This window comes from Lepus europaeus, chromosome 11, assembly GCF_033115175.1.
Source record: "Lepus europaeus isolate LE1 chromosome 11, mLepTim1.pri, whole genome shotgun sequence".
Lineage (NCBI taxonomy): Eukaryota > Metazoa > Chordata > Mammalia > Lagomorpha > Leporidae > Lepus > Lepus europaeus.
This window is the reverse complement of record NC_084837.1, coordinates 63,195,963-63,220,022: the sequence shown is the minus strand read 5'-3', so window position 1 is coordinate 63,220,022 and position 24,060 is coordinate 63,195,963. Positions and strand designations below refer to the sequence as shown.

The 24,060-nt window shown below is 43.8% G+C and overlaps 1 protein-coding gene and 1 pseudogene across 3 annotated transcripts in view; both read left to right on the top strand.

Moving 5' to 3' along the window:
• Positions 1 to 24,060, top strand: part of INO80 (INO80 complex ATPase subunit) — a 145,415-nt gene that overhangs the window by 82,893 nt on the left and 38,462 nt on the right. For 2 of the 3 annotated variants that reach the window (XM_062205654.1, XM_062205653.1), the window contains exons 25-27: positions 7,649 to 7,789; positions 15,981 to 16,206; positions 20,180 to 20,307. In XM_062205654.1, coding sequence (XP_062061638.1) covers positions 7,649 to 7,789; positions 15,981 to 16,206; positions 20,180 to 20,307 — 495 coding nt within the window. The remainder of the gene's footprint in view (positions 1 to 7,648; positions 7,790 to 15,980; positions 16,207 to 20,179; positions 20,308 to 24,060) is intronic. The other variant, XM_062205655.1, reaches the window with a different exon arrangement.
• Positions 9,655 to 15,199, top strand: LOC133769720 (elongation factor 1-gamma-like; annotated as a pseudogene).

Below are 24,060 nucleotides of genomic sequence, written 5' to 3'. Positions count from 1 at the left end.
GCCCAGGTGCTTGGGCCCCTGCACCCCCATGGGAGACCAGGAAGAAGCACCTGGCTCCTGGCTTCGGATCGGCGTAGTTCCGGCTGTAGCATCCATTTGGGGGGGTGAACCAATGGAAGGAAGACCTTACTCTCTCTGTCTCTCTCTCTCTCTCTCTCTCTCTAACTCTGTCAAATAAATAAAATTAAAAATATATATATATAGGTACATTGCTACCTGAAATATGGACAGACATCATAGGGGCTGCTTCTAAAGTAGTTTCCTTACACGTTTTGGCTGGTTGCTAGCTAGAAGACTCAGTTCCTTTCTGTGTGTGGAAGAACATGTCAAATGAACCCAGATTCCATGTTCTAGATCAATATTAAATGTGAAATTTGGGGTTATTCTCAAATACACAAACATGAGATCAAAATGGAGAGAGGCAGAAATCAGAAGGAATGTCATGATTATTAAATCCAAATTGGCTTTGAATTAATTTGTCTGTATTGACCTTTTTCATCAGAATGAAGACAGAAAATCTTTCATTCTGTTCTTCTGTGCCTTCATTTGGTTTATAAAGAACAGTAGATAGTTGTTCCAGTAAGCCTGTCTTCTAGATACTGCTTCCTCTCCTCAGATCAAGGTGAAAACTTTCTTTCTTCTGAGAGACAAATAATGAGTGATGACTTAGATATAGGTGATCATCTTGGAAAACTGCCTCAAGACCACATACTGCTTACGTAGTAAATTGAGCAGAGTAACTCAATCTTCTTCCCATTCTCCTTACAGATATAGATGAATCTGCTCAGTAGGAAGCTCTTTATCTCCCCTCAATATGCTTCTAACACCCTTAGTGTCACCATACAGTAAATATTAAATTTGACCTCTTTGCTGTAGAAACTGTATTTATACAATTCATACCATTAGCTATATAATGATACCTAAACATTAAGGGACTCAGAACACAGACCATCTGACACTTGGATGCTTTGGACAAGGTTCAGTGCCTTCTAAAATCTACCTGATGTGAATGCTTTTCTGGGATTTCTTTCTCTTAATATTTTTGGAGCACAAAATCGGCATGGCTCCCTGTATTTCACTCCCTTTTCTTTGTGTTCCAACCTACTTTACTGTTGAGAATTTCAGAATGGAGTAGTATGTAGTTCAAAACTTTCCTAAATTCATTCTCCTTCCTTCCCCACTGTTGTACTCTGGACAGAGCTCCTTGTACTGTTTTTCAGGAATGTAAATCTCATGCATCGTAATTTTGGAAACTCTGTAGCTTAGAAGACTAAAGGCAAAAACCAGAACCTATAGGAAATATGCCATTTAGTCTTCTTGTTGGGACAGAGACTTTTAGACCATATCAGTTAAATATTACATTAAAAATGATAGTTGGGGGGCCGGTACTGTGGCACTGCAGAGTTAAGCCCCATCCTGCAGCACCGGCATCCCATGTGGGTAAAATAATAGTTGGCAGAGGGTCTGGCACTATGGCTCACTTGGTTAATCCACGCCTGCAGCACCAGCATCCCATATGGGCACCGGGTTCTAGTTCCGGTTGCTCCTCTTCCAGTCCAACTCTCTGCTGTGGCCCGGGAGGGCAGTGGAGGATGGCCCAGGTGCTTGGGCCCTGCACCCGCATGGGAGATCAGGAGGAGGCACCTGGCTCCTTGCTTCGGATCAGTGCAGTGCCGGCCGTAGCATCCATTTGAGAGGTGAACCAACAGAAGGAAGACCTTTCTCTCTGTCTCTCTTACAGTCTGTCTCTACCTGTCAAATTAAAAAAAAAAAAAAAATAGTTGGCAGAAACAGTACCAGCATTTTCTCCATGTCTACATTTGATCTGTTAACAGAAGCAGAAAACTTATAATACTGACCTAAATGCTAACTCTCAATTTTAAACAAAACGTGGAAAAAAACATGGCTCTTACTAAATAAATATGTCTGTAGATGAGGGAAAAACCTATATGTTGGGGGCAGTGCTGTGGCTCAGTGGATAAAGCTTGCTGCCTGCAGTGCCAATATCCCCATAGGGGCTCCGGTTTGAGTCCCAGCTGTTCCACTTCTGATCCAGTCCCCTACTGACATGCCTGGGAAAGCAGCGGAAGATGGCCCAAGTGTTTGGGCCCCTACACCCACTTGGGTGATCCACAATAAGCTCCTTACTCCTGGATTTGGACAAACCCAGCTATGGCTATTGGGGCCATTTAGGGATTGAATCAGTGGTTGGAAGACCTCTCTCTCTCTCTCTCTCTCTCCTCTTTGTAACTGACTTTCAAAAAAAAAAAATAGTCTTCAAAACAAAACAGAGGCTGGTATTGTGGCATAGCAAGTAATGCCAGTCCAGGCTGCTCTACCTCTGATCAGCTCCCTGCTAATGCGCCTGGGAAAGCAGTGGAAGATGGCCAAATGTTTGAGCCCCAGTACCCACATGGGAGACCCAGAAGACCCTCCTGGCTCCTGCCTCCATTTGGCCCAGCTCGGCCCAGCCCCGGCTTTTGTGGCCATTTGAGGAGTGAACCAGCAGATGGAAGATCTCTCTGTCTTTTCCTCTCTCTTTCTCTTTAACTCTGCCTTTCAATAAATAAAATAAATCCTTAAAAAAAAAAGTAACCAGAAGTGTGTCTTCTATGCTATAGTGTAGCAAGGAGTGTGCAGCTGTGGGGCCTGTCATCCTGGCCTATTTACTTTCACTTGAGATATTTGCATGGTGCCAAAAGACTCTCTTTCAAAGCCTAACTTTCCTCCTGTGTGCTTATTATGGTTTTGGCAGCAAGATGCACACAGCTGCCAGTGTTTGCCGAGTAATGAGACATTCAAGAGCATGCGAAAAGGACAACAGAATAGCAAAAGCTGTGACCACATTGAAACCAAGTCACATCCCCCAAAGTGCAAGATTGTATTTACTTTTTTTTTAATGTTTTGTTTATAGCCAAAATAGACTAAGTAGTAAAACAAAAAGCCTTCTTTTCTATCCTCTTACTTCAAGAATCCTGCACAATGATAAAAGAACACAATGAGACATTACATTTTCCTGTATCTGGCAATGCCTAGCAGTTTGTGTCCTTATGTATAAGGGGATTGCAGTGCGTGAAACCAGGGACCATCAGTACTACAGAGGATTTGAAAAAATAATCAGAAAAGTAAATATTGAGCAAAATATTCTCCTGGAGTTATTGTTTTGCCAAAGCCAAAAGTGTATGTTGAACAGTTTCAATTAATGAGTTATTTTTTTTTCCCCCCGATAAAGATTTACTTACTTATTTGAAAGAGTTAGAAAAAGATCTTCCGGCCGGCGCCGCGGCTCACTAGGCTAATCCTCCGCCTTGCGGCGCCGGCACACCGGGTTCTAGTCCCGGTCGGGACACCGATCCTGTCCTGGTTGCCCCTCTTCCAGGCCAGCTCTCTGCTGTGGCCAGGGAGTGCAGTGGAGGATGGCCCAAGTGCTTGGGCCCTGCACCCGCCTGGGAGACCAGGAGAAGCACCTGACTCCTGCCTTCGGATCAGCGCGGTGCGCCGGCCGCAGCGCGCCTACCACGGCGGCCATTGGAGGGTGAACCAACGGCAAAAAAGGAAGACCTTTCTCTCTCTCTCTCTAACTGTCCACTCTGCCTGTCAAAAAAAAAAAAAAAAAAAAAAAGATCTTCCATCCATTGATTCATTCCACAGTCAGGGCTGGGCCAGACTGAAGCCAGGAGTCTGAAACTTCATCCCAGGCTCCCACATGAGTATCAGGAGCCCAGCACTTGGGCCACGTCAAGTTGATTTCCCAGGCATATTAGCAAGGAGCTGGATCGGAAGTGTAGCAGCTGAGAGACCCAGCTCCATGCCTATGGAATGCTGGCATCACAGTCAGGGACTCAACCCACTGTGTCACTTCGCCAGTCCCAGTGAGATATTTCTTTCTTTCTTTTTTTTTTTTTTTTTTTTTTGACAGGCAGAGTGGATAGTGAGAGAGAGAGACAGAGAAAGGTCTTCCTTTTTGCCGTTGGTTCACCCTCCAATGGCCGCTGCAGCCAGCGCATCATGCTGATCCGAAGCCAGGAGCTTCTCCTGGTCTCCCATGCGGGTACAGGGCCCAAGCACTTGGGCCATCCTCCACTGCCTTCCCAGGCCATAGCAGAGAGCTGGCCTGGAAGAGGGGCAACCGGGACAGAATCCGGCGCCCCAACCGGGACTAGAACCCAGTGTGCCGGCGCCGCAAGGCGGAGGATTAGCCTGTTAAGCCACGGCGCCGGCCCCAGTGAGATATTTCTTACAGAATCTGGAATCACAAAGCCTGAGTTAGTGACTTCCAATTAGAATACTATCTTAAACTGAGTCATGTAAGACAACTGGCACTACAGGTGGTGGCTTTACCTACTACGCCACAGCGCCGGCCATGCTAGAGGGTTTTTTTAAACCACAAATAACATATTTTGTTAAAAGGACTCCATAGTGTGAATGTTGTATCCTTTTCTTAACAGTAATTAAAATGTTAAAGATAATCGGAGGGAATGTTCTTCCACCATTTATTTTTGAAATAAAGTAAGAAGCAAGTTTTCCTGAATTTTGCCATTTGAGAATACTCAAACTGAGGGTGACTGACAGATATATTATTTAGATACACTATTCTTTAGGATGTAGCAAGAAGTCCAGGAATCTTTAGCTCAGCCACTCAACTACTTGCTGAGATGATCAAAGGTTGCTAGACTTGTATCATCTCTTCTTTTCACCTGCTAGTCATAAGAAGAGGAGCCACCGCTGATGCCAGGAATACACTTTTGGCAGCATCCCATTTCAGAATACCTTTTATTTGGGTCCTCCTTCCAATTCCAGCTTCCTTCTCATTGCACCCTAGGAGGCTCAAGTACTTTGGAGACCTGAGTTGAGTTCCTGGCTCCTGGTCTTGGGCTGCCAGCCTTGCTATTGGGGGAGGGGGCATTTGAAGAGTGAACCGGTGGGTGGAAAATTCTGTCCATCCCTGTCTCTCCCCAGTCTTTCTCAGTGTCTCTGACTTTCAGATAAATATAATAATTTTGAAAATGTTTGAAACAAAATGGCTATAATTTTTAACTTTTATTTGTGTATTTTCAGTGGGAATTTTTTGGTTATGTTCCCACCCATTCAGTTTCCGTTATTGAAAGAAGAGGGTAGCATCCTAATAATCTTCATAATGATCTTCGCACTAGACAAATGATAATAGACATAATAAATATTTAGGGAGATGGATGAACCTCAGACTATGATCCTGAAGAATTCATTTACTTCAGAAGAGTTAGCCCTGTATAAGTGGAAGAGCACTATCAATGCTGAAAATGGAAGCTTTGAAGAGAGTTGATACCAAAGTTAGAACTGTCATTCTCCTGCAGAGGGTTGTGGTTGCTGTTCTGATCGTATGGTTTGTTTGACCTTATACCAGTACATGCTAGTAAATCATGCATAGGGTTATTTAGGTTACCAGCCAACCTTCTTGAGAAACTAGGAAAACAAATATGTGAAGCAATTGAGAATGATGATCCAAAGATAAAATATCTAATATTAGGGCTGCTGTTGTGGCATAGTGGGAAAGGACACTGCCTGTGACACCAGCATCCCATTTTGTGTATCGGCTGCTCCACTTCTGATCCAGGTCCCTGTTAATTGCCTGGAAAAGGCAGCGGAAGTTGGCCCATGGGTTTAGACCCCACTCACCCATGTGAGAGAATTGAATATGGCTCATGGGTCCTGGTTCTGGAGTGGCTCAGCACTGGCTGTCATGACCATCTTGGTAGTAAACCAGCAATGGAAGACCCCTCTCTATCTCTGCCCCCCTAACTCCATCTTTCAAAATAAATAAATCATTTTTTAAAAGTCTAATATTATACTAAAGAAAGAATTTCTGGGGCCAGCATAGTGGCACATCAGGTTAATGCCCTGGCCTGAAGCTCTGACATCCCATGTAGGCGACTGTTATAGTCCTAGCTGCTCCTCTTCTGATCCAGCTCTCCGCTTTGGCCTGGGAAGGCAGTGGAAGATGGCCCAAGTCCTTGGCCCCTGCACCCAAGTGGGAAACATGGAGGAAGCTCCTGGCTCCTGGCTTCAAATCAGCACAGCTCTGGCCGTTGCAGCCATCTGGGGAGTGAATCAGCGGATGGAAGACCTCTCTCTCTCTCTCTCTACCTCTGTAACTCTGTCTTTCAAATAAATAAAGTGAATCTTTTTAAAAAATTTTTTTCTGCATCTCCAGTGAGAATACTATGATCCCACTAAAAATTCTTTTTATATGTGACATTGCATATTTAAAATCTTTCCTATGAATTATTTATTTGGAAGACAGAGTTATAGATAGAGGGAGACACACACAGAGAGAGGGAGAGATTTCCCATTTGCTGGTTCACTCTGCAAATAGACACAATGACTGGGGCTGGCCTAGACCAAAGCCAGGAGCCCAGAACTCCATCAAGGTCTCCCACATGGGTTTCAGGGCCCAAGTACTTGAGCCATCTTCCTCTGCTTTCCTAGGCATATTAGCAGGAAATTGGATCAGAAGTAGAGCAGCTAAAACTTGAACTGGTATCTATATGGGATGCCAGCATTGCAGGTAGTGGCATAACCTGCTGTGCTACAGCAGTGGCCCCTCCATGAATAATTGTAAACTAAAACTTTAACATGAGCTGTTAAGTCTTTTAAAATGTTAAATTCTTAAAAAAATACTAGGAGAGACAGGTACAAGTAGTCTCAACCACTGACTTATTCCCCAAATGCCAGCAACAGTTGGCCCTGGGCCAGGCTGAAACTAGAGAACTGGGAACCCAGTGCACGTCTCCCACATGGGTAGCAGGGACACAACTATGTGAGCCATCATCTGTAAAATATATCTTTTTAAACGGTGTTCATCTAAGAGGAATATAGTAGATATTTTCTGTTTTGACCACTTGTGTTGACATATCCAAATAAAGAAAGAAAACCACTACCCTTGCTAGAACTACACTGCACTGTTTTGGCATACATGTTAAATTGCCTGAAAGAAATCATTACTGTTTTTAACTCAAGGTGTGAATTTGCATCCACAATATTACAAGTGAATCAAGTTCCCCTCGTGCATGCAAGTTGTTTGTTTAATGAAGTTTTGTGTGTGTGTGTGTGTGCCTATTTATGATTAATAGTATCTCTTCTAAAAAAGGTAGATTTAGGGGCTGGCACTGTGCCATAGAAGGTTAAACCTCAGCCTGCAGTGCCAGCATCCCATGCAGGTGCTAATTTGAGTCCTGGCTTTTCTACTTTCCAAGAAGCTCCCTGCTAATGCACCTGGGAAAGCAGCAGAAGATGGCCCAGTACTTGGGCCTCTGCACCACATGGGAGACCCAGATGAAGCTCCCGGCTCTTGGCTTTGGCAGCCATTTGGAGAGTAAACCAGCAGATGAAAGATGGGTCTCTCTATCTATATTCCTGCCTTTCATATAAATAAATCTTAAAGAAAAAGGTAGAATTAGAAATGACACTTGGTGAATTAGAAATGACACATTGATGATCACATTTTGAAATTAACATGGTTCTAATTAGCAATTAATTGTTTATTTGAAAGAGTAGTATTCCCTAGGAAGAAGGTCTTTCATATTCTTCACAGATGGCATTTCGTTTTGTTTTGTTTTGCTTATATTGAACATAATTGTCACTGGCTCTAATTTGTGTTTTTGTTTTGTAGTCGCTTGTTTTCAGCAGCCACTGTAAAGCAGTGAGTGGTTACTCAGACCAGATCATCCATCAGCGGAGATCAGCTACCTCCTCACTTCGTTGCTGCCTGCTCACTGAGCTGCCATCTTTTTTGTGTGTGGCCAGTCCACGAGTAAGTGCCATGGGAAGGAAAAGGTGAAATAAATGTTAATGGAAAAAATAAACTAGTTTTTAAAGGATATGTTTTTTAAAAAGGTATTTTAAGCCATTTGGATCTTGAGAACCATATAAATCTTACTGTGTAAAACGAGGGCTTCCATGATCCTGACCTTCCCAGGACAACATTTCCTCACCTTGAATTGTGTTGACTTGAGAATAGTTGTATGGTGAATAGTGTCATCCTCTCATTTAGTCTGGGACTGTGAATTACAATAAGAGCAAGCCATCTGTCAGGTAGAAAGAGGGAGCCATTTGTCACCCATATTGAGGTTTTTGAGGTTTTCCATAGAAGAGGACCAGATTTCCATTGGGGTGGGAATGGGAATTTTTTTTTTTTCTTTAAAGATTATTTATTTGAATGGTAGAGTTACAGAGAGGCAGAGGAAGAGAGAGAGAGAGAGGTCTTCATCCACTGGTTCACTCCCCCAGTGGCCGCAACGGCTGGAACTGAGCTGATCCAAAGCCAGAAGCAAAGACCTTCTTCCGGGTCTCCCCCACGGGTGCAGGGGCCCAGGGACTTGGGCCATCCTCCTCTGCTTTCTCATGCCATAGCAGAGAGCTGGATTGTAAGTGGAGCAGCTAGGGCTTGAACTGGTACCTGTATGGGATGCTGGCACTGCAGGTGGTGGCTTTACCTGCTATGCCACACTATTGGCCCCAGGATGGGGATTTGTTCTAGCCTCATTACCTCAGTACAGTATCCAAATAACAAAAGTAAATTTAACATTTTAGCATCAAGAAGTTTCTGGGTCTAGTGTTTTCTGGCTTTCCTAAGCCACTTTGCCCGGACTATGGTTTACTGTCTTGTCCATCTGAAAGGAGACTGTTGCCCTGTGTTTGCCATTCAGCAGTTCTATTTCTTATTTGCAGAGTGGGGGCAATCTCTGTTGCCTTTTCAACTCTGAGCAGCTGTATGGATCCTTCCTAATACCCTGTTTATCAAACTTGAGCTCTCCTGCAGTTGCTCACAAGTAGAGCTGCAGAGGCTCCCATTGGCACATTGGGATTGTTTACTTTGAATCTTTGTTGTATTTTACATTTTCTACACCACCCCATCTTGTTGATTGAAACCAGACAACAGCTCTCTCTGGAATCCACGAAGAAGTATGTAAAAACAGAGTAGAGATTGGCCAGACACTGCAGTTAGAGCGAAGAATGCATTTGTCTTCCTGGTGTGTTGCTTCCCTTTGCTCTAAGCAGCAACTCTCTGTTAGCCATAAAACTTGAAGAGGATCACATTTCTTATGCTTGGTGTTTTTATTAACCTGTGTTGCCTACATTATTAAGTTTACCAAAAGATACTATTTGGCAGGGGATCCAAAGGAAAATGTCGAATGGAATGAAATTCTATTGTCTGCTGCCCACCCAATTTGTTTTGTCTGATGTTACGCTATATAAACTTGATTCCCTTGCCACTGGTTTGTATGGACTATATAGAAAGTATTTGGGTTTTATTTGTGTCCTGTTGCTCTTACAAGCATTCTTGGTCTTGGAAGGGTTCATTGATGTAGTGAAATGCACTTTGTTCTAGGAAGCTTTACTTCCCATATTTTTAATGTTTTGTTTTTTTAAATATTAATTTTATTTATTTGAAAGGCAGAATTACAGAGAGAGGGAGAGATCTTCCATTCACTGATTTACGGCATAAATGGCCACAAAGGACAGGGCTGGGCCAGACCAATGCCAGGAGCTTCTTCCAGGTCTCCCACATGGATGCAGGGGCCCAAGTGCTTGAGTCATCTTCTGCTTTCCCAGTGCATTAACAGGGAGCTGGATCAGAAGTGGAAAAACTGGGACTCAAACCAGCACCCATATGGGATGTTGGTACCTCTGTACTTCCAGTTTGGCCAAACCAATTGAAGCGCTGAATTTCTCCACAAATTCCCTGCTGGCAAGGCTCCAGCATTTGAAGTTGATGATGGATTCTGTGTGTTTGAGAGCAGTGCCATCACCTACCGTGTGAGCAATGAGGAGTTATGAGGTAGTACTCCAGAGACAGCCACCCAGGTGGTGCAGTGGGAGAGCTTTGCCAGTAGCCACATAGTAGCCCCAGTTAGTAGTTGGGTGTTCCCCACCTTGGGCGTCATGCATCACAGTAGACAAGCCACTAAGAATTCAAAGCAGGAGGTGAGGCGAATCTTGGGGCTTCCAGATGCTTACTTGGGTGAGCCAGTGACACTGGCTGGCATTACAGTTGTCTGCACCCTGTTGTGACTATAGACAGATCTTGGAGCCTTCTTTCTGCCAGGCTTTTTCTAGTATCACATGTTTCCTCACCTGCACTTACCAGCCCCACTTCTGAGCTGTCTAGGGAGGTGAAACTGTGTAAGAAGATGAGCAGTTTGATTTTACAAAGTTTGCAGAGAGCCAGTCTAAAAAGGACACCCCACAAAAAGAAGTCTCAACAGTAAGAGAATAGAAGCCCCAGGCTGAGCAGAAAGAAAAAGGAAGCTACTCCAGTTCTTGGGGAAGAGGTGCACAAATGTGAGCAGGCAGTGACTACTGCAGCTAAGATGAAGGACCCCTTTTCTCACCTGCCAAAGAGTACCTTTGTGTTGGGTGAATTTAAACACAAGTATTCCAATGAGGACATTGTCTCTGTGCTGCTGCTGTATTTTTGGGATGGCTTTTCCCTGTGATATATTGAGTACCATTTCCCCCAAAGAGTCCACATTGACCTTCTTGAGCTGCAACCTCATTACTGGAATATTCCAGCAACTGGATAAGCTGAGGAAGAATGCCTTTGTCATTCTCTTTGGAACCAACAATAGCAGCTCCATTTCGGCAGTCTGTGTCTTCCAAGGGCAGGAGCTTGCCTTTCTGCTGAGACCTAGCTGCCTGTACCTGCCCTTCAAAAGGGGATCGTTGCCAGTGCTGTGGCACAGTGGGTTAACGCCCTGGCCTGAAGCACCAGCATCCCGTATGGGCACTGGTTCAAGACCCGGCTGCTCCACTTCCAATCCAGCTCTCTGCTGTGGCATGGAAAAGCAGTATAAGATGGCCCAAGTCCTTGGGCCGCTGCACCCACGTGGGAGACGCAGAAGACGCTCCTGGCTTCTGGCTTCGGATTGGCTCAGCTCCAGCCATTGCGGTCAGTTGGGGAGTAAACCAGTGGATCGAAGAACTCTCTGTCTCTCTCTCTCTCTTTTGCTCACTCTCTCTCTCTCTCTGCCTCTCCTCTGTGTAGTTCTTACTTTCAAATAAATAAATAAATTTTTAAAAAAGGATCATTAGGCCGGCGCCGCAGCTCAATAGGCTAATCCTCCGCCTGCAGCACCAGCACCTGGGTTCTAGTCCCGGTCGGGGCACTGGATACTGTCTCGGTTGCCCCTTTTCCAGTCCAGCTCTCTGCTGTGGCCCAGGAAGGCAGTGGAAGATGGCCCAAGTGCTTGGGCTCTGCACCCCATGGGAGACCAGGAGAAGCACCTGGTTCCTCCCTTTGGATCAGCTCGGTGCGCCGGCCGCAGCGCACTGGCCGTGGCAGCCATTGGAGGGTGAACCAACTGGTAAAGGAAGACCTTTCTCTCTGTCTCTCTCTCTCTCACTGTCCACTCAGCCTGTCCAAAAAAAAAAAAAAGGATCATTAAAGGAAACGGAACATTGAAAACAAACAAAAATACAGAAACTGTGTTATTGTTAGTAGAGGACACAATTCTACAGGTTTAATAAACTAAGTCCCTGTGAAGTCGTATTACCAAAAATCTGAAGTGCCTAGTGCAGTTAGGCTTCTAGAGCTGGAGCAGGAACAGGCATGTTCCCGGGAAGGATGCACTGAATGCTCAAGGCAGCCCCTGAAGGTCCTGAAGTTTCGGAGCTTAATGAAGCAAGAAAGGGGTTAGCTCTTGTGGGATGCGAGGGAAGAGACATTTCCATTTGTGATGACAGAAGAATGTTATGTCATGCTGCATGTCCCCCTGCTCTAAGCAATCGGGATGGCCACTTGGGATTGACAGAACGGTTGGAGGCTGTTGAAGATGGAGCTGACTTGGAAAGGAGGATTTATTCTAAGTATAAATAGACTTTTTTGCCCTCTTTTGGACCTCATGAGTACACTGCTTACGTACTTACAACTTGACATTCTATGATTCTGAATATATCTTGATCCAGGGCTCTTGGCCAAAGAAGCTTATCAAAACATTAAAAAATATTTCTCTAAGAACTAGTTCTTGCAGTCCTCCCAGTAATTCAGCCCTGGACTTGGAAGAGTATCAGCCAAATTAACATGGAAAGATAGGTGAAAGTTTAGAACTGGAGAAAGTTACTTTAAAATTGTAAGCACCTAGAAACAAGTCCCAGGAAGAAACAGTGTTCTTTGGTCACTGTTCTCCTCCTAATCCTTCAGACTGATTTCTGTCTGCTTCTTTGAGGTTTTTTTTTTTTTCTTTTCTTTTCTTTTTGAGAATATGGGCCCAAACTCTTTATGTATAATTCCAATATATATTCTGTCCTTCTACCCCACCCTAACCAAGACCATTATCTTGAATGTAAAACTGGTCAACATCAGTAACTCAGGAGAAAACACCAAGCATGCTTTGCTCATCGAGAGTGTTCATGCATAAATCTGCAGTACAGACCAGTGCATCTTTAGTGTTTATATGAAAGTATAGCTGCTGCTGATTGTGAGGTTCTTGGACTCATGTCCTATATGGCATATGTGTGCTGTGCCTCAGAATCTTCTCGGGTACTGCCAAAAGAAGCCATGGCAGAGAGACCTAATTTTTATCTACTTGGGGGGTGTGTGTGTGTGTGTGACAGGCAGAGTTTGACAGTGAGAGAGAGAGAGACAGAGGGAAAGGTCTTCCTTTCTGTTGGTTCACCCCCCAAATGGTTGCTACAGCTGGCGCGCTGCACCAATCCGAAGCCAGGAGCCAGGTGCTTCCTCCTGGTCTCCCATGTGGGTGCAGGGCCCAAGGACTTGGGCCATCCTCCACTGCCTTCCCGGGCCACAGCAGAGAGCTATACTGGAAGAGGAGCAACCGGGACAGAATCCAGTGCCCTGACCGGGACTAGAACCCAGGGTGCCAGTGCCGCAGGTGGAGGATTAGCCAAGTGAGCTGTGGCGCCGGCCGTCTCTCTGCTTTGTGTTTGAGTCTTAAATTGTTTTTATAAAGGGTGCTGGCTTGTGGCACAGTGGATTAAACTTTCACCTGCGATGCCAGCATCTCATATGGCTGGTGCTCCAAGTCCAGCTATTCCACTTCCAATCCAGCTCCCTGCTAATGTACCTGGGAAAGCAGCAGAAGATGGCCCAAGTACTTGGGCCCCTGGACCCACATGGGAGACCTGGACAGAGTTCTAGCCTCCTGACTTTGGTGTGGCCATGTGGGGAGTGAACCAGCAGATTGAAAATCTCTGTTCTGTCTTTCACTCTCTCTTATTCTGCCTTTCAAATAAATAAGTAACTCTTTTAAAAATAAAAATTGAAAAATCGGGGCCGGCGCTGTGGCACAGCGGGTTAACGCCCTGGCCTGAAGTGCCGGCATCCCATATTGGGCACCGGTTCTAGTCCCGGTTACTCCACTTCCAATCCAGCTCTCTGCTATGGCCTGGGAAAACAGCAGAAGATGATACAAGTCCTTGTGCCCCTGCACCCACGTGGGAGACCTGGAGGAGGCTCCTGGCTCCTGTCTTTGGATTGGCACAGCTCTGGCTGTTGTAGCCAGTTGGGGAGTGAACCATCAGATGGAAGACCTCTCTCTCTTTCTCTTTGCCTCTCCTCTCTGTGTAACTCTGACTTTCAAATAAATAAATAAATCTTTTAAAAAAATTTTTTTAATTAATTTTTTGTTTGTTTGAGAGGCAGAAAGATCAAGGGAGGGAGGACCAAAGCCAGAAACTGGAACACAATCCATGCCTTCTTTGTGAGTGTAGAAACGCAGTTCCTTGAACCATTACCCCTGGCTCCAGCACACTGGAACCAGGTATCAGTTCAGGGTACTCCAGTGTGAGACATGGGGATCTTGATTGCTAGGCTAAACAAACATCTGCCCCTGTACTTTGGTCTTCTTCAATGTCCACGTGTTAGTAGGGAACGTGAATATGTTTGGATGCGAGAAAACTGGTGGAGAAGATCAGATAAGAGCTCCTAGTGGTGTTTAGATAAACTGATTCTGTGCTGAGCCATTGTGCATTTTAAAATCCAAACCCTTTGCTGTGACCCTCTGTAGTTTTGCATCTGGACCGTAGATGGCACTGCTCTCTTGCAAACTCAGTTCAGCTTCATGTCCAGGACAGCATGTATTCTCTAGTTATTGGTAAATGATACTCGAGTCACCTGCAGCCTCTTGGTCAGCTGACTAACTGTTTATATGCCCCAAAGCAGTATTTCTCAAGGGTTGGTTTAATGAAGCTTGATAGAAACCAAAATTTAGGAGCAAACATTTAACCTAGCAGTTAAGACACTGAACACTCATATCCCATATCAGGGCACTTGGATTTGATACCTGGCTCTGACTCCTGACTCCAGCGTCCTGCTAATCCAGATCCTCAGAAGCAGAGATGATGGCTCAGATGACTGGCTTTGGAAATGAATGTGCGTTTTGGCTTATCTGGCTGGTTAGGCAGGTGTCCCCTCTTCCCTTACTGCTCCATGTGCGTCCCTCCAGAAGCTGCAAACTTGGTTGAAGAAGACAACCTTCCCCATGAGAGGAGGATCAGTCTTTGGTCAAGTAGCTGCACTCCCCTGCTGGAACCTCTAAACAAGCTCTCAAATGACTGGGTTCCTACCACCCACATAGGAAACCTGTATTGAGTTCCTGGCTCTCATCTTTGGCCTAGCCTCTGCTGTTACAGGCATTTGGAGAATGAACTAGTGGGCAGGAGAATTTTCTCTCTCACATAGGTATATCAAAATTAAAAACAGCAGTAACAAAAACCACCAAAATCTGTTGGTCCCCTCCATAGACCTTCTGGATCACAATCTGTACTTTTCATCTGCTCCCAAGGAAGTTCTTAGGCATCTCAAAATTTGACAACCATTGCTATAAAGATAGATTGACAAGACATAAAAAAGTTAATGGCAAGGTAGAAATTTCTTAAGTGCCTAAATTCTAAGAAGAAATATCTACGTATAGTCAGTATTTTATGTCCTGATGTGTTCTGTACCTTTACCCTTCCTCCCTCCCTGTACCAGTTTCTTCTCATCTCTTAGTCTGGTTCCAAGATTCTTCTGAGCAATTAATTGCTTATGATGGGCTTTTAGCATTTTTTATCAGCATGGATTTGGCAGATAACATAGCCCCCATGTTTTAAGAAAAATAGCCTTGTCATCTTTAACTGTTCTTCATCAGATGATTTCACAGCCATCTGCATAGACAGCTGCTTATTAGAGCGGGGACAGACCCAGAAAGCTGAAGAAGGATAAATCCTATGTTTCTACATTGACATTGGGAGAGCCATATCTAAGTGTTGTTTTGCACCTTGTGATGAGACAGGAATTTGTGCGTAGCCTCAGCCAAAGTCAGGAAATGAATCTGCTACTCCACCAATTGCTTCCCTCTCCTCAGCCCTTCCCATTCCCCCTTCCCGTTTATAGGGTGAAAGAAAGCCTCTCTTATCTTGCATTAGGTTTGCTGGTCAGCAGTGTGATCAGGGAAGAGGGGAAAGAAGTGTTGATAAGCCTGGGAGCTTTGTCACAAAAGCAGTAAAGATAATTTCAAATGTGTTAGGCCAGTATTCTTTAGTTCTCCCATGATGACTAAGTAGCTCCAGCTCCTCTGTCATCACCTTTGTGCATGACTAATAGAACAATATTACTTTAAGTATAATTATAATTAATAGAACAATATTATTTTAATATTTAATAATAAAACTATTGTTTTCTAAGAATAATACCCAGCAATGAGAAAAGGTGGCAGTTGATAGGTGTGTGTGTGTGTGTGTGTAATAGAAGTACTGATGATACCATGTTTTATTGAAGACTCCAGCTGTCTTTGGTTCTTGAGTTCGTATGCAGGCTCATTTTGTAGGAGGTTGTCCTGTTATCTCTAAGTCAATCATTAGGGACAGCTTAGTTCATCAGAACAGGGTATTTAAAACCACTAGCCTAAAAATTACCCTTTAAGCTGGATTTCCAAATTGAGGTTCCCAAAGAGTTTAGTGTGTAGAAAAAGAGAAAGAGCCATCTCATGTGTCTCTTAATGCAGGTCACCGCAGTGCCATTGGATTCTTACTGCAATGACCGAAGTGCAGAATATGAGCGGCGAGTTTTGAAGGAAGGAGGCAGTCTGGCTGCCAAGCAATGTTTGTTGAATGGGGCCCCTGAACTGGCTGCAGACTGGCTAAATCGGCGATCCCAGTTCTTCCCAGAACCAGCTGGAGGACTATGGAGCATCAGGCCTCAGAATGGCTGGTCTTTCATCAGGATTCCAGGTGAGTTCTTCATTCTCTTGGAATATGTTCCCACCTTTGGCAAGGGAACTTATAGGTAAAAATTCCAAGTAATTTGTGCTTTTTGTGGAGAGAAATGTTTTTTTAGATTTGTGCTTTAAAATTCTCTTTTGACAAGAGGAAAAGGAAGTTATTTTTTTTAAGGGTCGAGATAAAAATTAGTAGGAAAGATTCCAGGTCTAATAATTACAGTTGTCTTGTGCTGTTGCCAGTGAAATGAATGAGAATGTCGGCACTCACAGAAAGCCTAGTTTAAGTTTCGTAAACAGTGTCCTGCACGCAGCACTAGAGATCTAAATGATAACAAGAGGAAAAACAGTGTGTTTTGTGCCAAAACATTTGCGGATTCCCAGACCCCCTAGGGTCAAGGTTGGGAGTTAAAAGGAAGCTAGGTTTCCATCTTCGTTTTACCGAGACTACTTTAAGGAAATTGAGCACAGAAAGTTCATAGACTCATATTCTTTGTTACACCTGCTAGCAAACTAGAGTGGTAGCTTAAAGCTAGAATCAGTTTTGGTTGTCCAAATTCTCTGATGTCTGCATCTTTTTGGCATGTGATGGAAATAAACTGGCGCTAAACATTGAAAAGAGGACATACGTGGTATTTCTAAAAGAAAACTGGATTCCAGAGTAGAAGGCCTGGTTTTCCCACTTGATGTAAACTTTGCAAGGGTCAAGAGTCTTTGTGTTAGCTTATAGTAGCTTTGAGAGGTTTTTTAACTGGAAGCTGCCTTTTTGAAAGCAATATTGCATATAGCTCTGTAGCTGACTTAGTATACATAAAAGGCAAGGGATGAAGATATTTTGTTTGAAAATCAGGAGGAGAGCTTAAGGCTAAAATAGGCTGGCCTGGTAACCACAGAATCCCATGTAAGAGGTGAGAGGTATTGGAAGAAGCAAGATAGCACCTTATTTCTTCTTCCTTCGGTCTTTATTCTGGTTCCTACGTTCCCAGTACAGGAGTAGAAGGCTTATTGCTGGCGCTGTGGGAATCTCTTGTGGCTTTTCCTGTTCTTTGAAAGAAAAATGGACCTTGTTTAAATAGCAGGAAGTGTCTGAGTTCTTTTTGCATCGATAAAAACCACCAACCTCACTGGCTGTTTACTGTGAGAACCAACCAGCTCCTCACTGACCCCATTGTGCTCTGCAGACTAGTTGGGGCAGGGCAGTGGGGTGGGGGAGCCACTGGAACCTGTATTTTATCTCTCTTTCCTTTATGCTTTTTTCATTTTCTGTTTCCCTGGGAAGGGTTGATTCCATCTACATCCTTGAGAGACTGAGCAGAGTGCCCTAGGTTTCACACCTAGATTGCTTCTCTGTGTTTCAGCATGTGTGTATGCTACCTTCAGAAAGCTGTCTTTGGAAAAGGCAGAGGTACTGTTTAATCTGTTACTGTAATTGTACTGCCTTCACTGCATTCTTTATGTTTTTGTCTCAGAATAGGATCTTATTTGTGGATACTAAGAGCCTGTATCTAAATGAAAATATTGTAAGATTGTACCACAGAATTGCAAGAAAGATTATAAGAGAGTAGGACAGGTCCCTGCAACATTTGTTGAGCTCCTGTTTAAAGAAGGAGTTGGGCCCAGTTTGCCTTGGCAGAATCAGCTTGATTTCTAGGGAATTGTGCTCCTCTTGGCCCCATGCCCTGCTTACTAACAGGTGGTGCTCTTGTCCAGTACAGCTTCACTAGCTCCCAAAAATTGTACCATGAATGCCAGGCTGAGAAGACACTAGTGTGTACAAACAAACCTGTTTTTTTGTACATGTTTTTTACCATGGGCAAATACTAGAAGTTGATTTCCTCATGCTCACCAGATAATTGTAAATATTGTTCATAGCTGAAGTGTGTTTCTTCTTCCAACTTTTCCTCCATATAGTCTGCAGTAAGCCAGTGCATCCACTTCCATCTCCTCCACCTATGCAATGGCATGTGACAACTGGTACCACCTCTTGCTTCCTTAGTAGGCACCTTAGAGCTCAATGTATGCATGTCTTCCTAATCCTAGCCTCAGTTTATTCTGGTTAGTAAAATGAAATAGTTGTGGGGAGTAAAAATGTGTGACTACCATTGAATCATGGTTTTGAAATAAATCAGAACTTCTCAAAATTCCAGCAGAAGACAGATTTGTATAGGCTTTAATAAATGCGCTGAGGGGGACGGCATCTGGCTGGAGAGAACCGATAAGCAGGCTGCCGAAACCTGATGAGTTTAGCTTGCACATGCTCTCTTGTTGGCTGAGTGATATATAGGTGACTTTTTTCACTTCCCTGTGCTTTTCATGAGGATACAAAGAAATATAACGTCTGAAGCTGATTGGTGGTTCTGTGGGGAAGGTTTAGAAGCTATTGAAATCTGTAGACCCCAGGCAGTGCAATTATAGGAGAAGGGTAATTGTGATAAGAAAACCCGAAAGTTGTTATGAAAGCCTGGCTGCCTGCTCAGACTTGGAGTTTATACAGGCCTCCTTGTCTGGTGCCAGGGAGAGGGCTTAGCAGTCATTTGTGTCCCAGCTGCAGTCATGTGATTGTGTTGGTGAGGAGACCAACAAAAAGAGGAGCATTTCACTAATCTAAACAGGACCAAACAAAGACAGTGAACAAAGGTGTGTGCCGCAGCATCGGGGAGGGGTGGTGGAGGGAGCTCTGGGCCTGGCAGTGTTCCGAAGGTGGGAGAGGGCAGGCTGCAGTGCAGATGAGTAAACATCCAGGACCTGGGGCTTGGTAGCAAACAGCGACTGATGATTTGTTATGGTGCTGTCAGCACATCCGTTCTCGTTGGGTTTATACAATAATTGTGCACTTGGCAAATAGTGGCGAGAACAGAGAAGTGACGACTGAGAACTCTTGGATTGCTCTCAACAGTCAGCCTTTGCAGTTCTGAGGAATACCTGTAGCTTCTGACCCAGAAACCAAGGGTTGACGGTGTGTTTTCCTAGCAGTTTTCTCTTTCTTTTAGCTGGTAGTTATCTGTGTAGTATCTTTATACTTTCTCTCTCCCTCCTTGGGTTCCACAGCCCCCTCCACACAGACTGTTCTGACCCCTTCAGCCTCATCTCTCTCCTCTAATGGCAGCAATTGTTCAGGGCCTGTTTATGGACCAGTCTGCAAACAGGAAACTCTCCTTCCTGAAATAGGATGGGAATTGAATGATACTGAATGGATAAGATGAAAATTTGTCAGTTAAGTGTTCTTTAAAGATCTCTGGCTGAAATGCTTTTCTTATGGGAAGAGGAAGGAGAAAGCGTAAGTTAGTGAGTAATACAACTTCATTTCACAGAACCCTAAAGTCATTCTTTATGAAGACATGAACAAGCCATAGTGCCTGTCTTGAATTACATCTTTGGCTAGTGATTTTTACCAAGCAACCTATTTGAAATCATCCAGGAGAGAGTTCTGATTTAAAATTTAGAGAGAAAAAAGGCCAAGAGTGGGTCATTTATTTCCATTTCTTGATATTTATGTGTTTCAACTTAGATAGGCACAGCCTTTGTTTCTATACATTTTCATACTCTTAGGACACACTTAACCCAGAATAGCAGAAACAGATAAAACTAGAGATAGAATGAACCCTCCCCCACCAAAAAATGGCCCAATGAATTTTCAGGTTATTGACAGCAGATTTGATGGAGTCCTCACTGAGGTGACTGCATGGACCTGGTGTCCTCCAAGTAGGCCTGTAGCACAGGGAAGCTTTCATGCACCCTAGCAACAGATGCCTGATTAGGCCCTGTTGGAGGGAATCCATACCTCTTCCTTTAGGGATACATCTTCCTGGAGCACTCCTGGAGTTAGAATTTCACAAGAATTTGCATTCTTCCTCTGGGCACTTTCCTGCTCCCCTGATGACAGGCATCATAGTTGTAATTTTGGCTGCATACAGCTTTGCAGTGAGTGATTGTGTTGCTTCAATTAAAAACAGTTTCCTCCACCCCACCCCTTTTCTTCCCCCTAGGCAAGGAGAGCCTCATCACTGACAGTGGAAAGCTGTATGCCCTTGATGTCCTCCTGACTCGGCTGAAGTCTCAAGGACATAGGGTCCTTATCTACTCCCAGATGACCAGGATGATAGACCTGCTGGAGGTAGGAGAAGGATCCTTGGGGATCTAGAACACCTTGGCATTTATCAAAAGTCAGTCCTGCTTAATGGGAATCCTCCCCAAAAATCCTTTTTGTGATTTTACAGTCTATAAAGGGAGCAGAGGCAGCTCCTGGAAGATTTCTACTAATGAAATAGAACACCCCTTTGCCCTTCTTTTACTATGAATCTTGAAATGTTCACTAAATTGTGTATGGAAAACATAATCTGGGATTATTTTTCTTTGTTAAAAACCAGAGAGCAGCTATTCAACCTGAGTTAATGTAGTCTTTCTCAATTTGTCTACATATTAGAATCACCTGGGAAGGCTTAAAAACTACCGATGGGTGGGTGACATTGGGCACAGCAGATGGAGCCTCTGCCTGTGATTCTGCATCCCGTATTGGAACATTGATTTGAGTCCCAGCTGCTTCCCTTCTGATCTAGCTCCCTGCTACTGTGTTTGGGAAAGCAGCAGAGAATGGCTCAAGTACTTGGGCCTCTGCGACCCATGTGGGAGACCTAGATTGAGTTGCAGAGTTCCCTGGCTTTGGCCTGACCCAGCCTTGGCTCAGCGCTGGCTGTTGAAGTCATTTAGTCATCTGGGCAATGAACCAAAAGATGAAAGATCCTCACCCTCAAGCTCCCACACCCCACCTGGTGCTCTGCCTTTCAAATAAATAAACATCTCTCTTTTTTTAAAAAGGATTTATTTATTTGAAAGGCGTTTTTATAGAGAGGCAGAGAGAGAGAGAGAGGTCTTCCACCTACAGGTTCACTCCCTAGACGGCTGCAATGACCAGAGCTGCGCCAATCTGAAGCCAGAAGCCAGGAGCTTCCTCTGGGTCTCCTACATGGGTACAGGGACCCAAGCACTTGGGCCATCTTCTACTGCTTTCCAGGCCATAGCAGAGAGCTAGATTGGAAGTGGAGCAGCTGGGACATGAACTGGCGCCCATATGGGATGCCAGCACTGCAGGTGGCAACTTTAACCATTACGCCACATCACCGGCCCCAATAAACATATCTTTAAAAAAAAAAAAAAATGATGTCAGGTCCCATCCCTGGATGGTCTTATTTAGTAAGGTTAGAATGAGTCCTGGGCATCAGGATATTTAAAAACTCCTGGGTTGATTTTAATATGCAAAAAGGATGACAAATGCTAGGTTTAGTGGTGAAAGATAGCACTGTCTTACTGTGCAGAGCAGGTTTTGTTTCTTGAATTACTTCCATGTTGAGATTCTCTTTTTCATAGAGACTTATTATTTGAGAAAGAGGAAGTCATGGAAATAGAAACTGGAGGGTGAAATGAGAACATATAATCATAGACCACTAGAGTGAGTATAAGAGAAAGTTCAAAAGGCTAGTTATTCCTTGGATTCTCACATGTGAGACTTCGTTTTTCAGTCCTGCTACTTTGGGGAGTAGCAATGAGTGAGTAGGAACTGGGCCATGATCATCCCTGTCTAAGAATAAGGGAACAGGGACCACATCAGTGCAGAAGGAATGCAGGTAGAGGCAGGGAAGGGTTTTAGCCTGTTTGGAAGCCAAAATTAACTTACTGAATTGTGCAGTAGGTTTTTCTGAATTCTATAGCAAGTACCCTTTAATAATAATCTGGCAATATCTTGTATTTAGCAAGAGATATAACAGGTGATATGTGAGGTCAATATAATCACTAAGTCTTGGATATTACACAGCTTTTTTGCCCTTGAATGTTGCCAGTAGGACAAACTTTCTGGTCTGTATTTTGTGTAGGTCATCTATTTCCAAATACTTATAAGTGATTGTAAGTCATTACAGGAGAGTTGATAAAGCTAATGGAAATCTTGACTACATTAAAGATCCTAACAGCAGTATTTCAAAAATAAAACTACTGTCTATACCTCTCATGTTGTGTTCAAACCATGTAATGCCAACAGCCAAAATAATATGATTGACTTTCCTGCCATAGGACTCTTTATGTGAAGTGGGCTTGCCTTGTTCTGTAGTCATGGCAAGTACAGATGAATTGGTAATTTTCTGCTGCTAGGAATTCTAGACAAAGCAGTAAGCTAAGGATTTCATAAGGGAAGTAAGGATCTTTCTTTTGCAAGGATGTATCAGCATGTTACAGTGCTTAAAGTTGATTCATAGTAAAGGGAGGTTCCTAGGGAGTGAGTGAATCACCAAAAAAATAGGTAACTTTAGTAAGTATAGGTAATTGTAGGTGGTTTTAAATGATACAACCCTAAATTTTAGTCCTCCTTTCTGTGCTCATTAAATATTACTAAAATAAGTAAAGTGCAGTTTGAGAATGAGTTCTGTTCGTCATGAGTATTGTAAGCTCTACTCACAGGGTCACTGCCTGTGTATCTGCAATCCAGCAGCTATTTTGGTTATGGACTTAGTAGTGGGTGGACTTTGCAAACAAGGCAGCATGATGATGTGAGAACCTTTTCTAACGGTAGCTGCATTTCTCTGTGGGGTATTCTAAACTAGGAAAAAGCAAATTCAAAGCCTGAATTTCATAACTGCTGACATTCCTTAGGCATGTGTATAACATCTATCTAGGATGCTGGAGCCAGAAGATACTACAATTGTTTATACGTTAAAAAAGACTAAAACGAGGCCGGCGCCGTGGCTCACTAGGCTAATCCTCTGCCTTGCGGCGCCGGCACACTGGGTTCTAGTCCCAGTTGGGGCACCGGATTCTGTCCTGGTTGCCCCTCTTCCAGGCCAGCTCTCTGCTGTGGCCAGGGAGTGCAGTGGAGGATGGCCCAAGTCCTTGGGCCCTGCACCCCATGGGAGACCAGGAGAAGCACCTGGCTCCTGCCATCGGATCAGCGCGGTGCGCCGGCCGCAGCGCGCCAGCCGTGGCGGCCATTGGAGGGTAAACCAACGGCAAAAAGGAAGACCTTTCTCTCTCTCTCACTCTCACTGTCCACTCTGCCTGTCAAAAAAATTAAAAAAAAAAAAAAAAAAGAAAAGACTAAAACGAAGCTGTTGTGCGGTTCTCCTAACACTAGTATTTCTTTCACATATTTTTTACATTCATTCGTTTTTTTATTTGTTTTAATATTATTCACTTAAAAATCACATTCTGTATTCCATGAAGTTAGTCCTCAAATAGAATTGATGTTTCAAAGAATTTTAGTCACTTTGATACTGGAATTTTTCAGTGTAAACATTGAATAAAGCTGTGTTTCAGCATTAAAACATGATCCTGTGTGTGAACCATATGGATCACGTTAGAGAAAGGACGTTTTGTATAGACACTTTCCACTAGGTACATTTGACCTTCACTTTAATAAAAATATCTTGACCCTTGCCTTCTTCATTATGAAAATTTTGGTTTTTTTTTTTTTTTTTTTCCCCACAAATGACTGTTGCAGCCATTTGGTGACTAAACCAGTAGATGGAGGATTTCTCTCTGTGTCTCCCTGTCTCTGTCTGTCTCTCTCTCTCTCTGTCTACTTCTTTCAAATAAATAAATAAATTTTTTTTTTAAAATTAGCAAAAAGTGTTTCAGGAGTTGGCCTTTGGTACAGCAGTTAAGAAACTGTCTGGAATGCCCTCTTTTGTCAGAGTGCCTGGGTGCAAGTCCTGGCTCTGCTTTCAATTCCAGCCTCCTGCTAATGCACACCCTGGGAGGCAGCAGGTGCTAGGTCTACTATTTGGGAGACCCATGTTGAGTTCCAGGCTCCTTGCTAAAGTCTGGTCTAATCAGAGCTCTTGCTGGCATTTGGGGAATAAACAATCTGATGGAAGATCTGTAT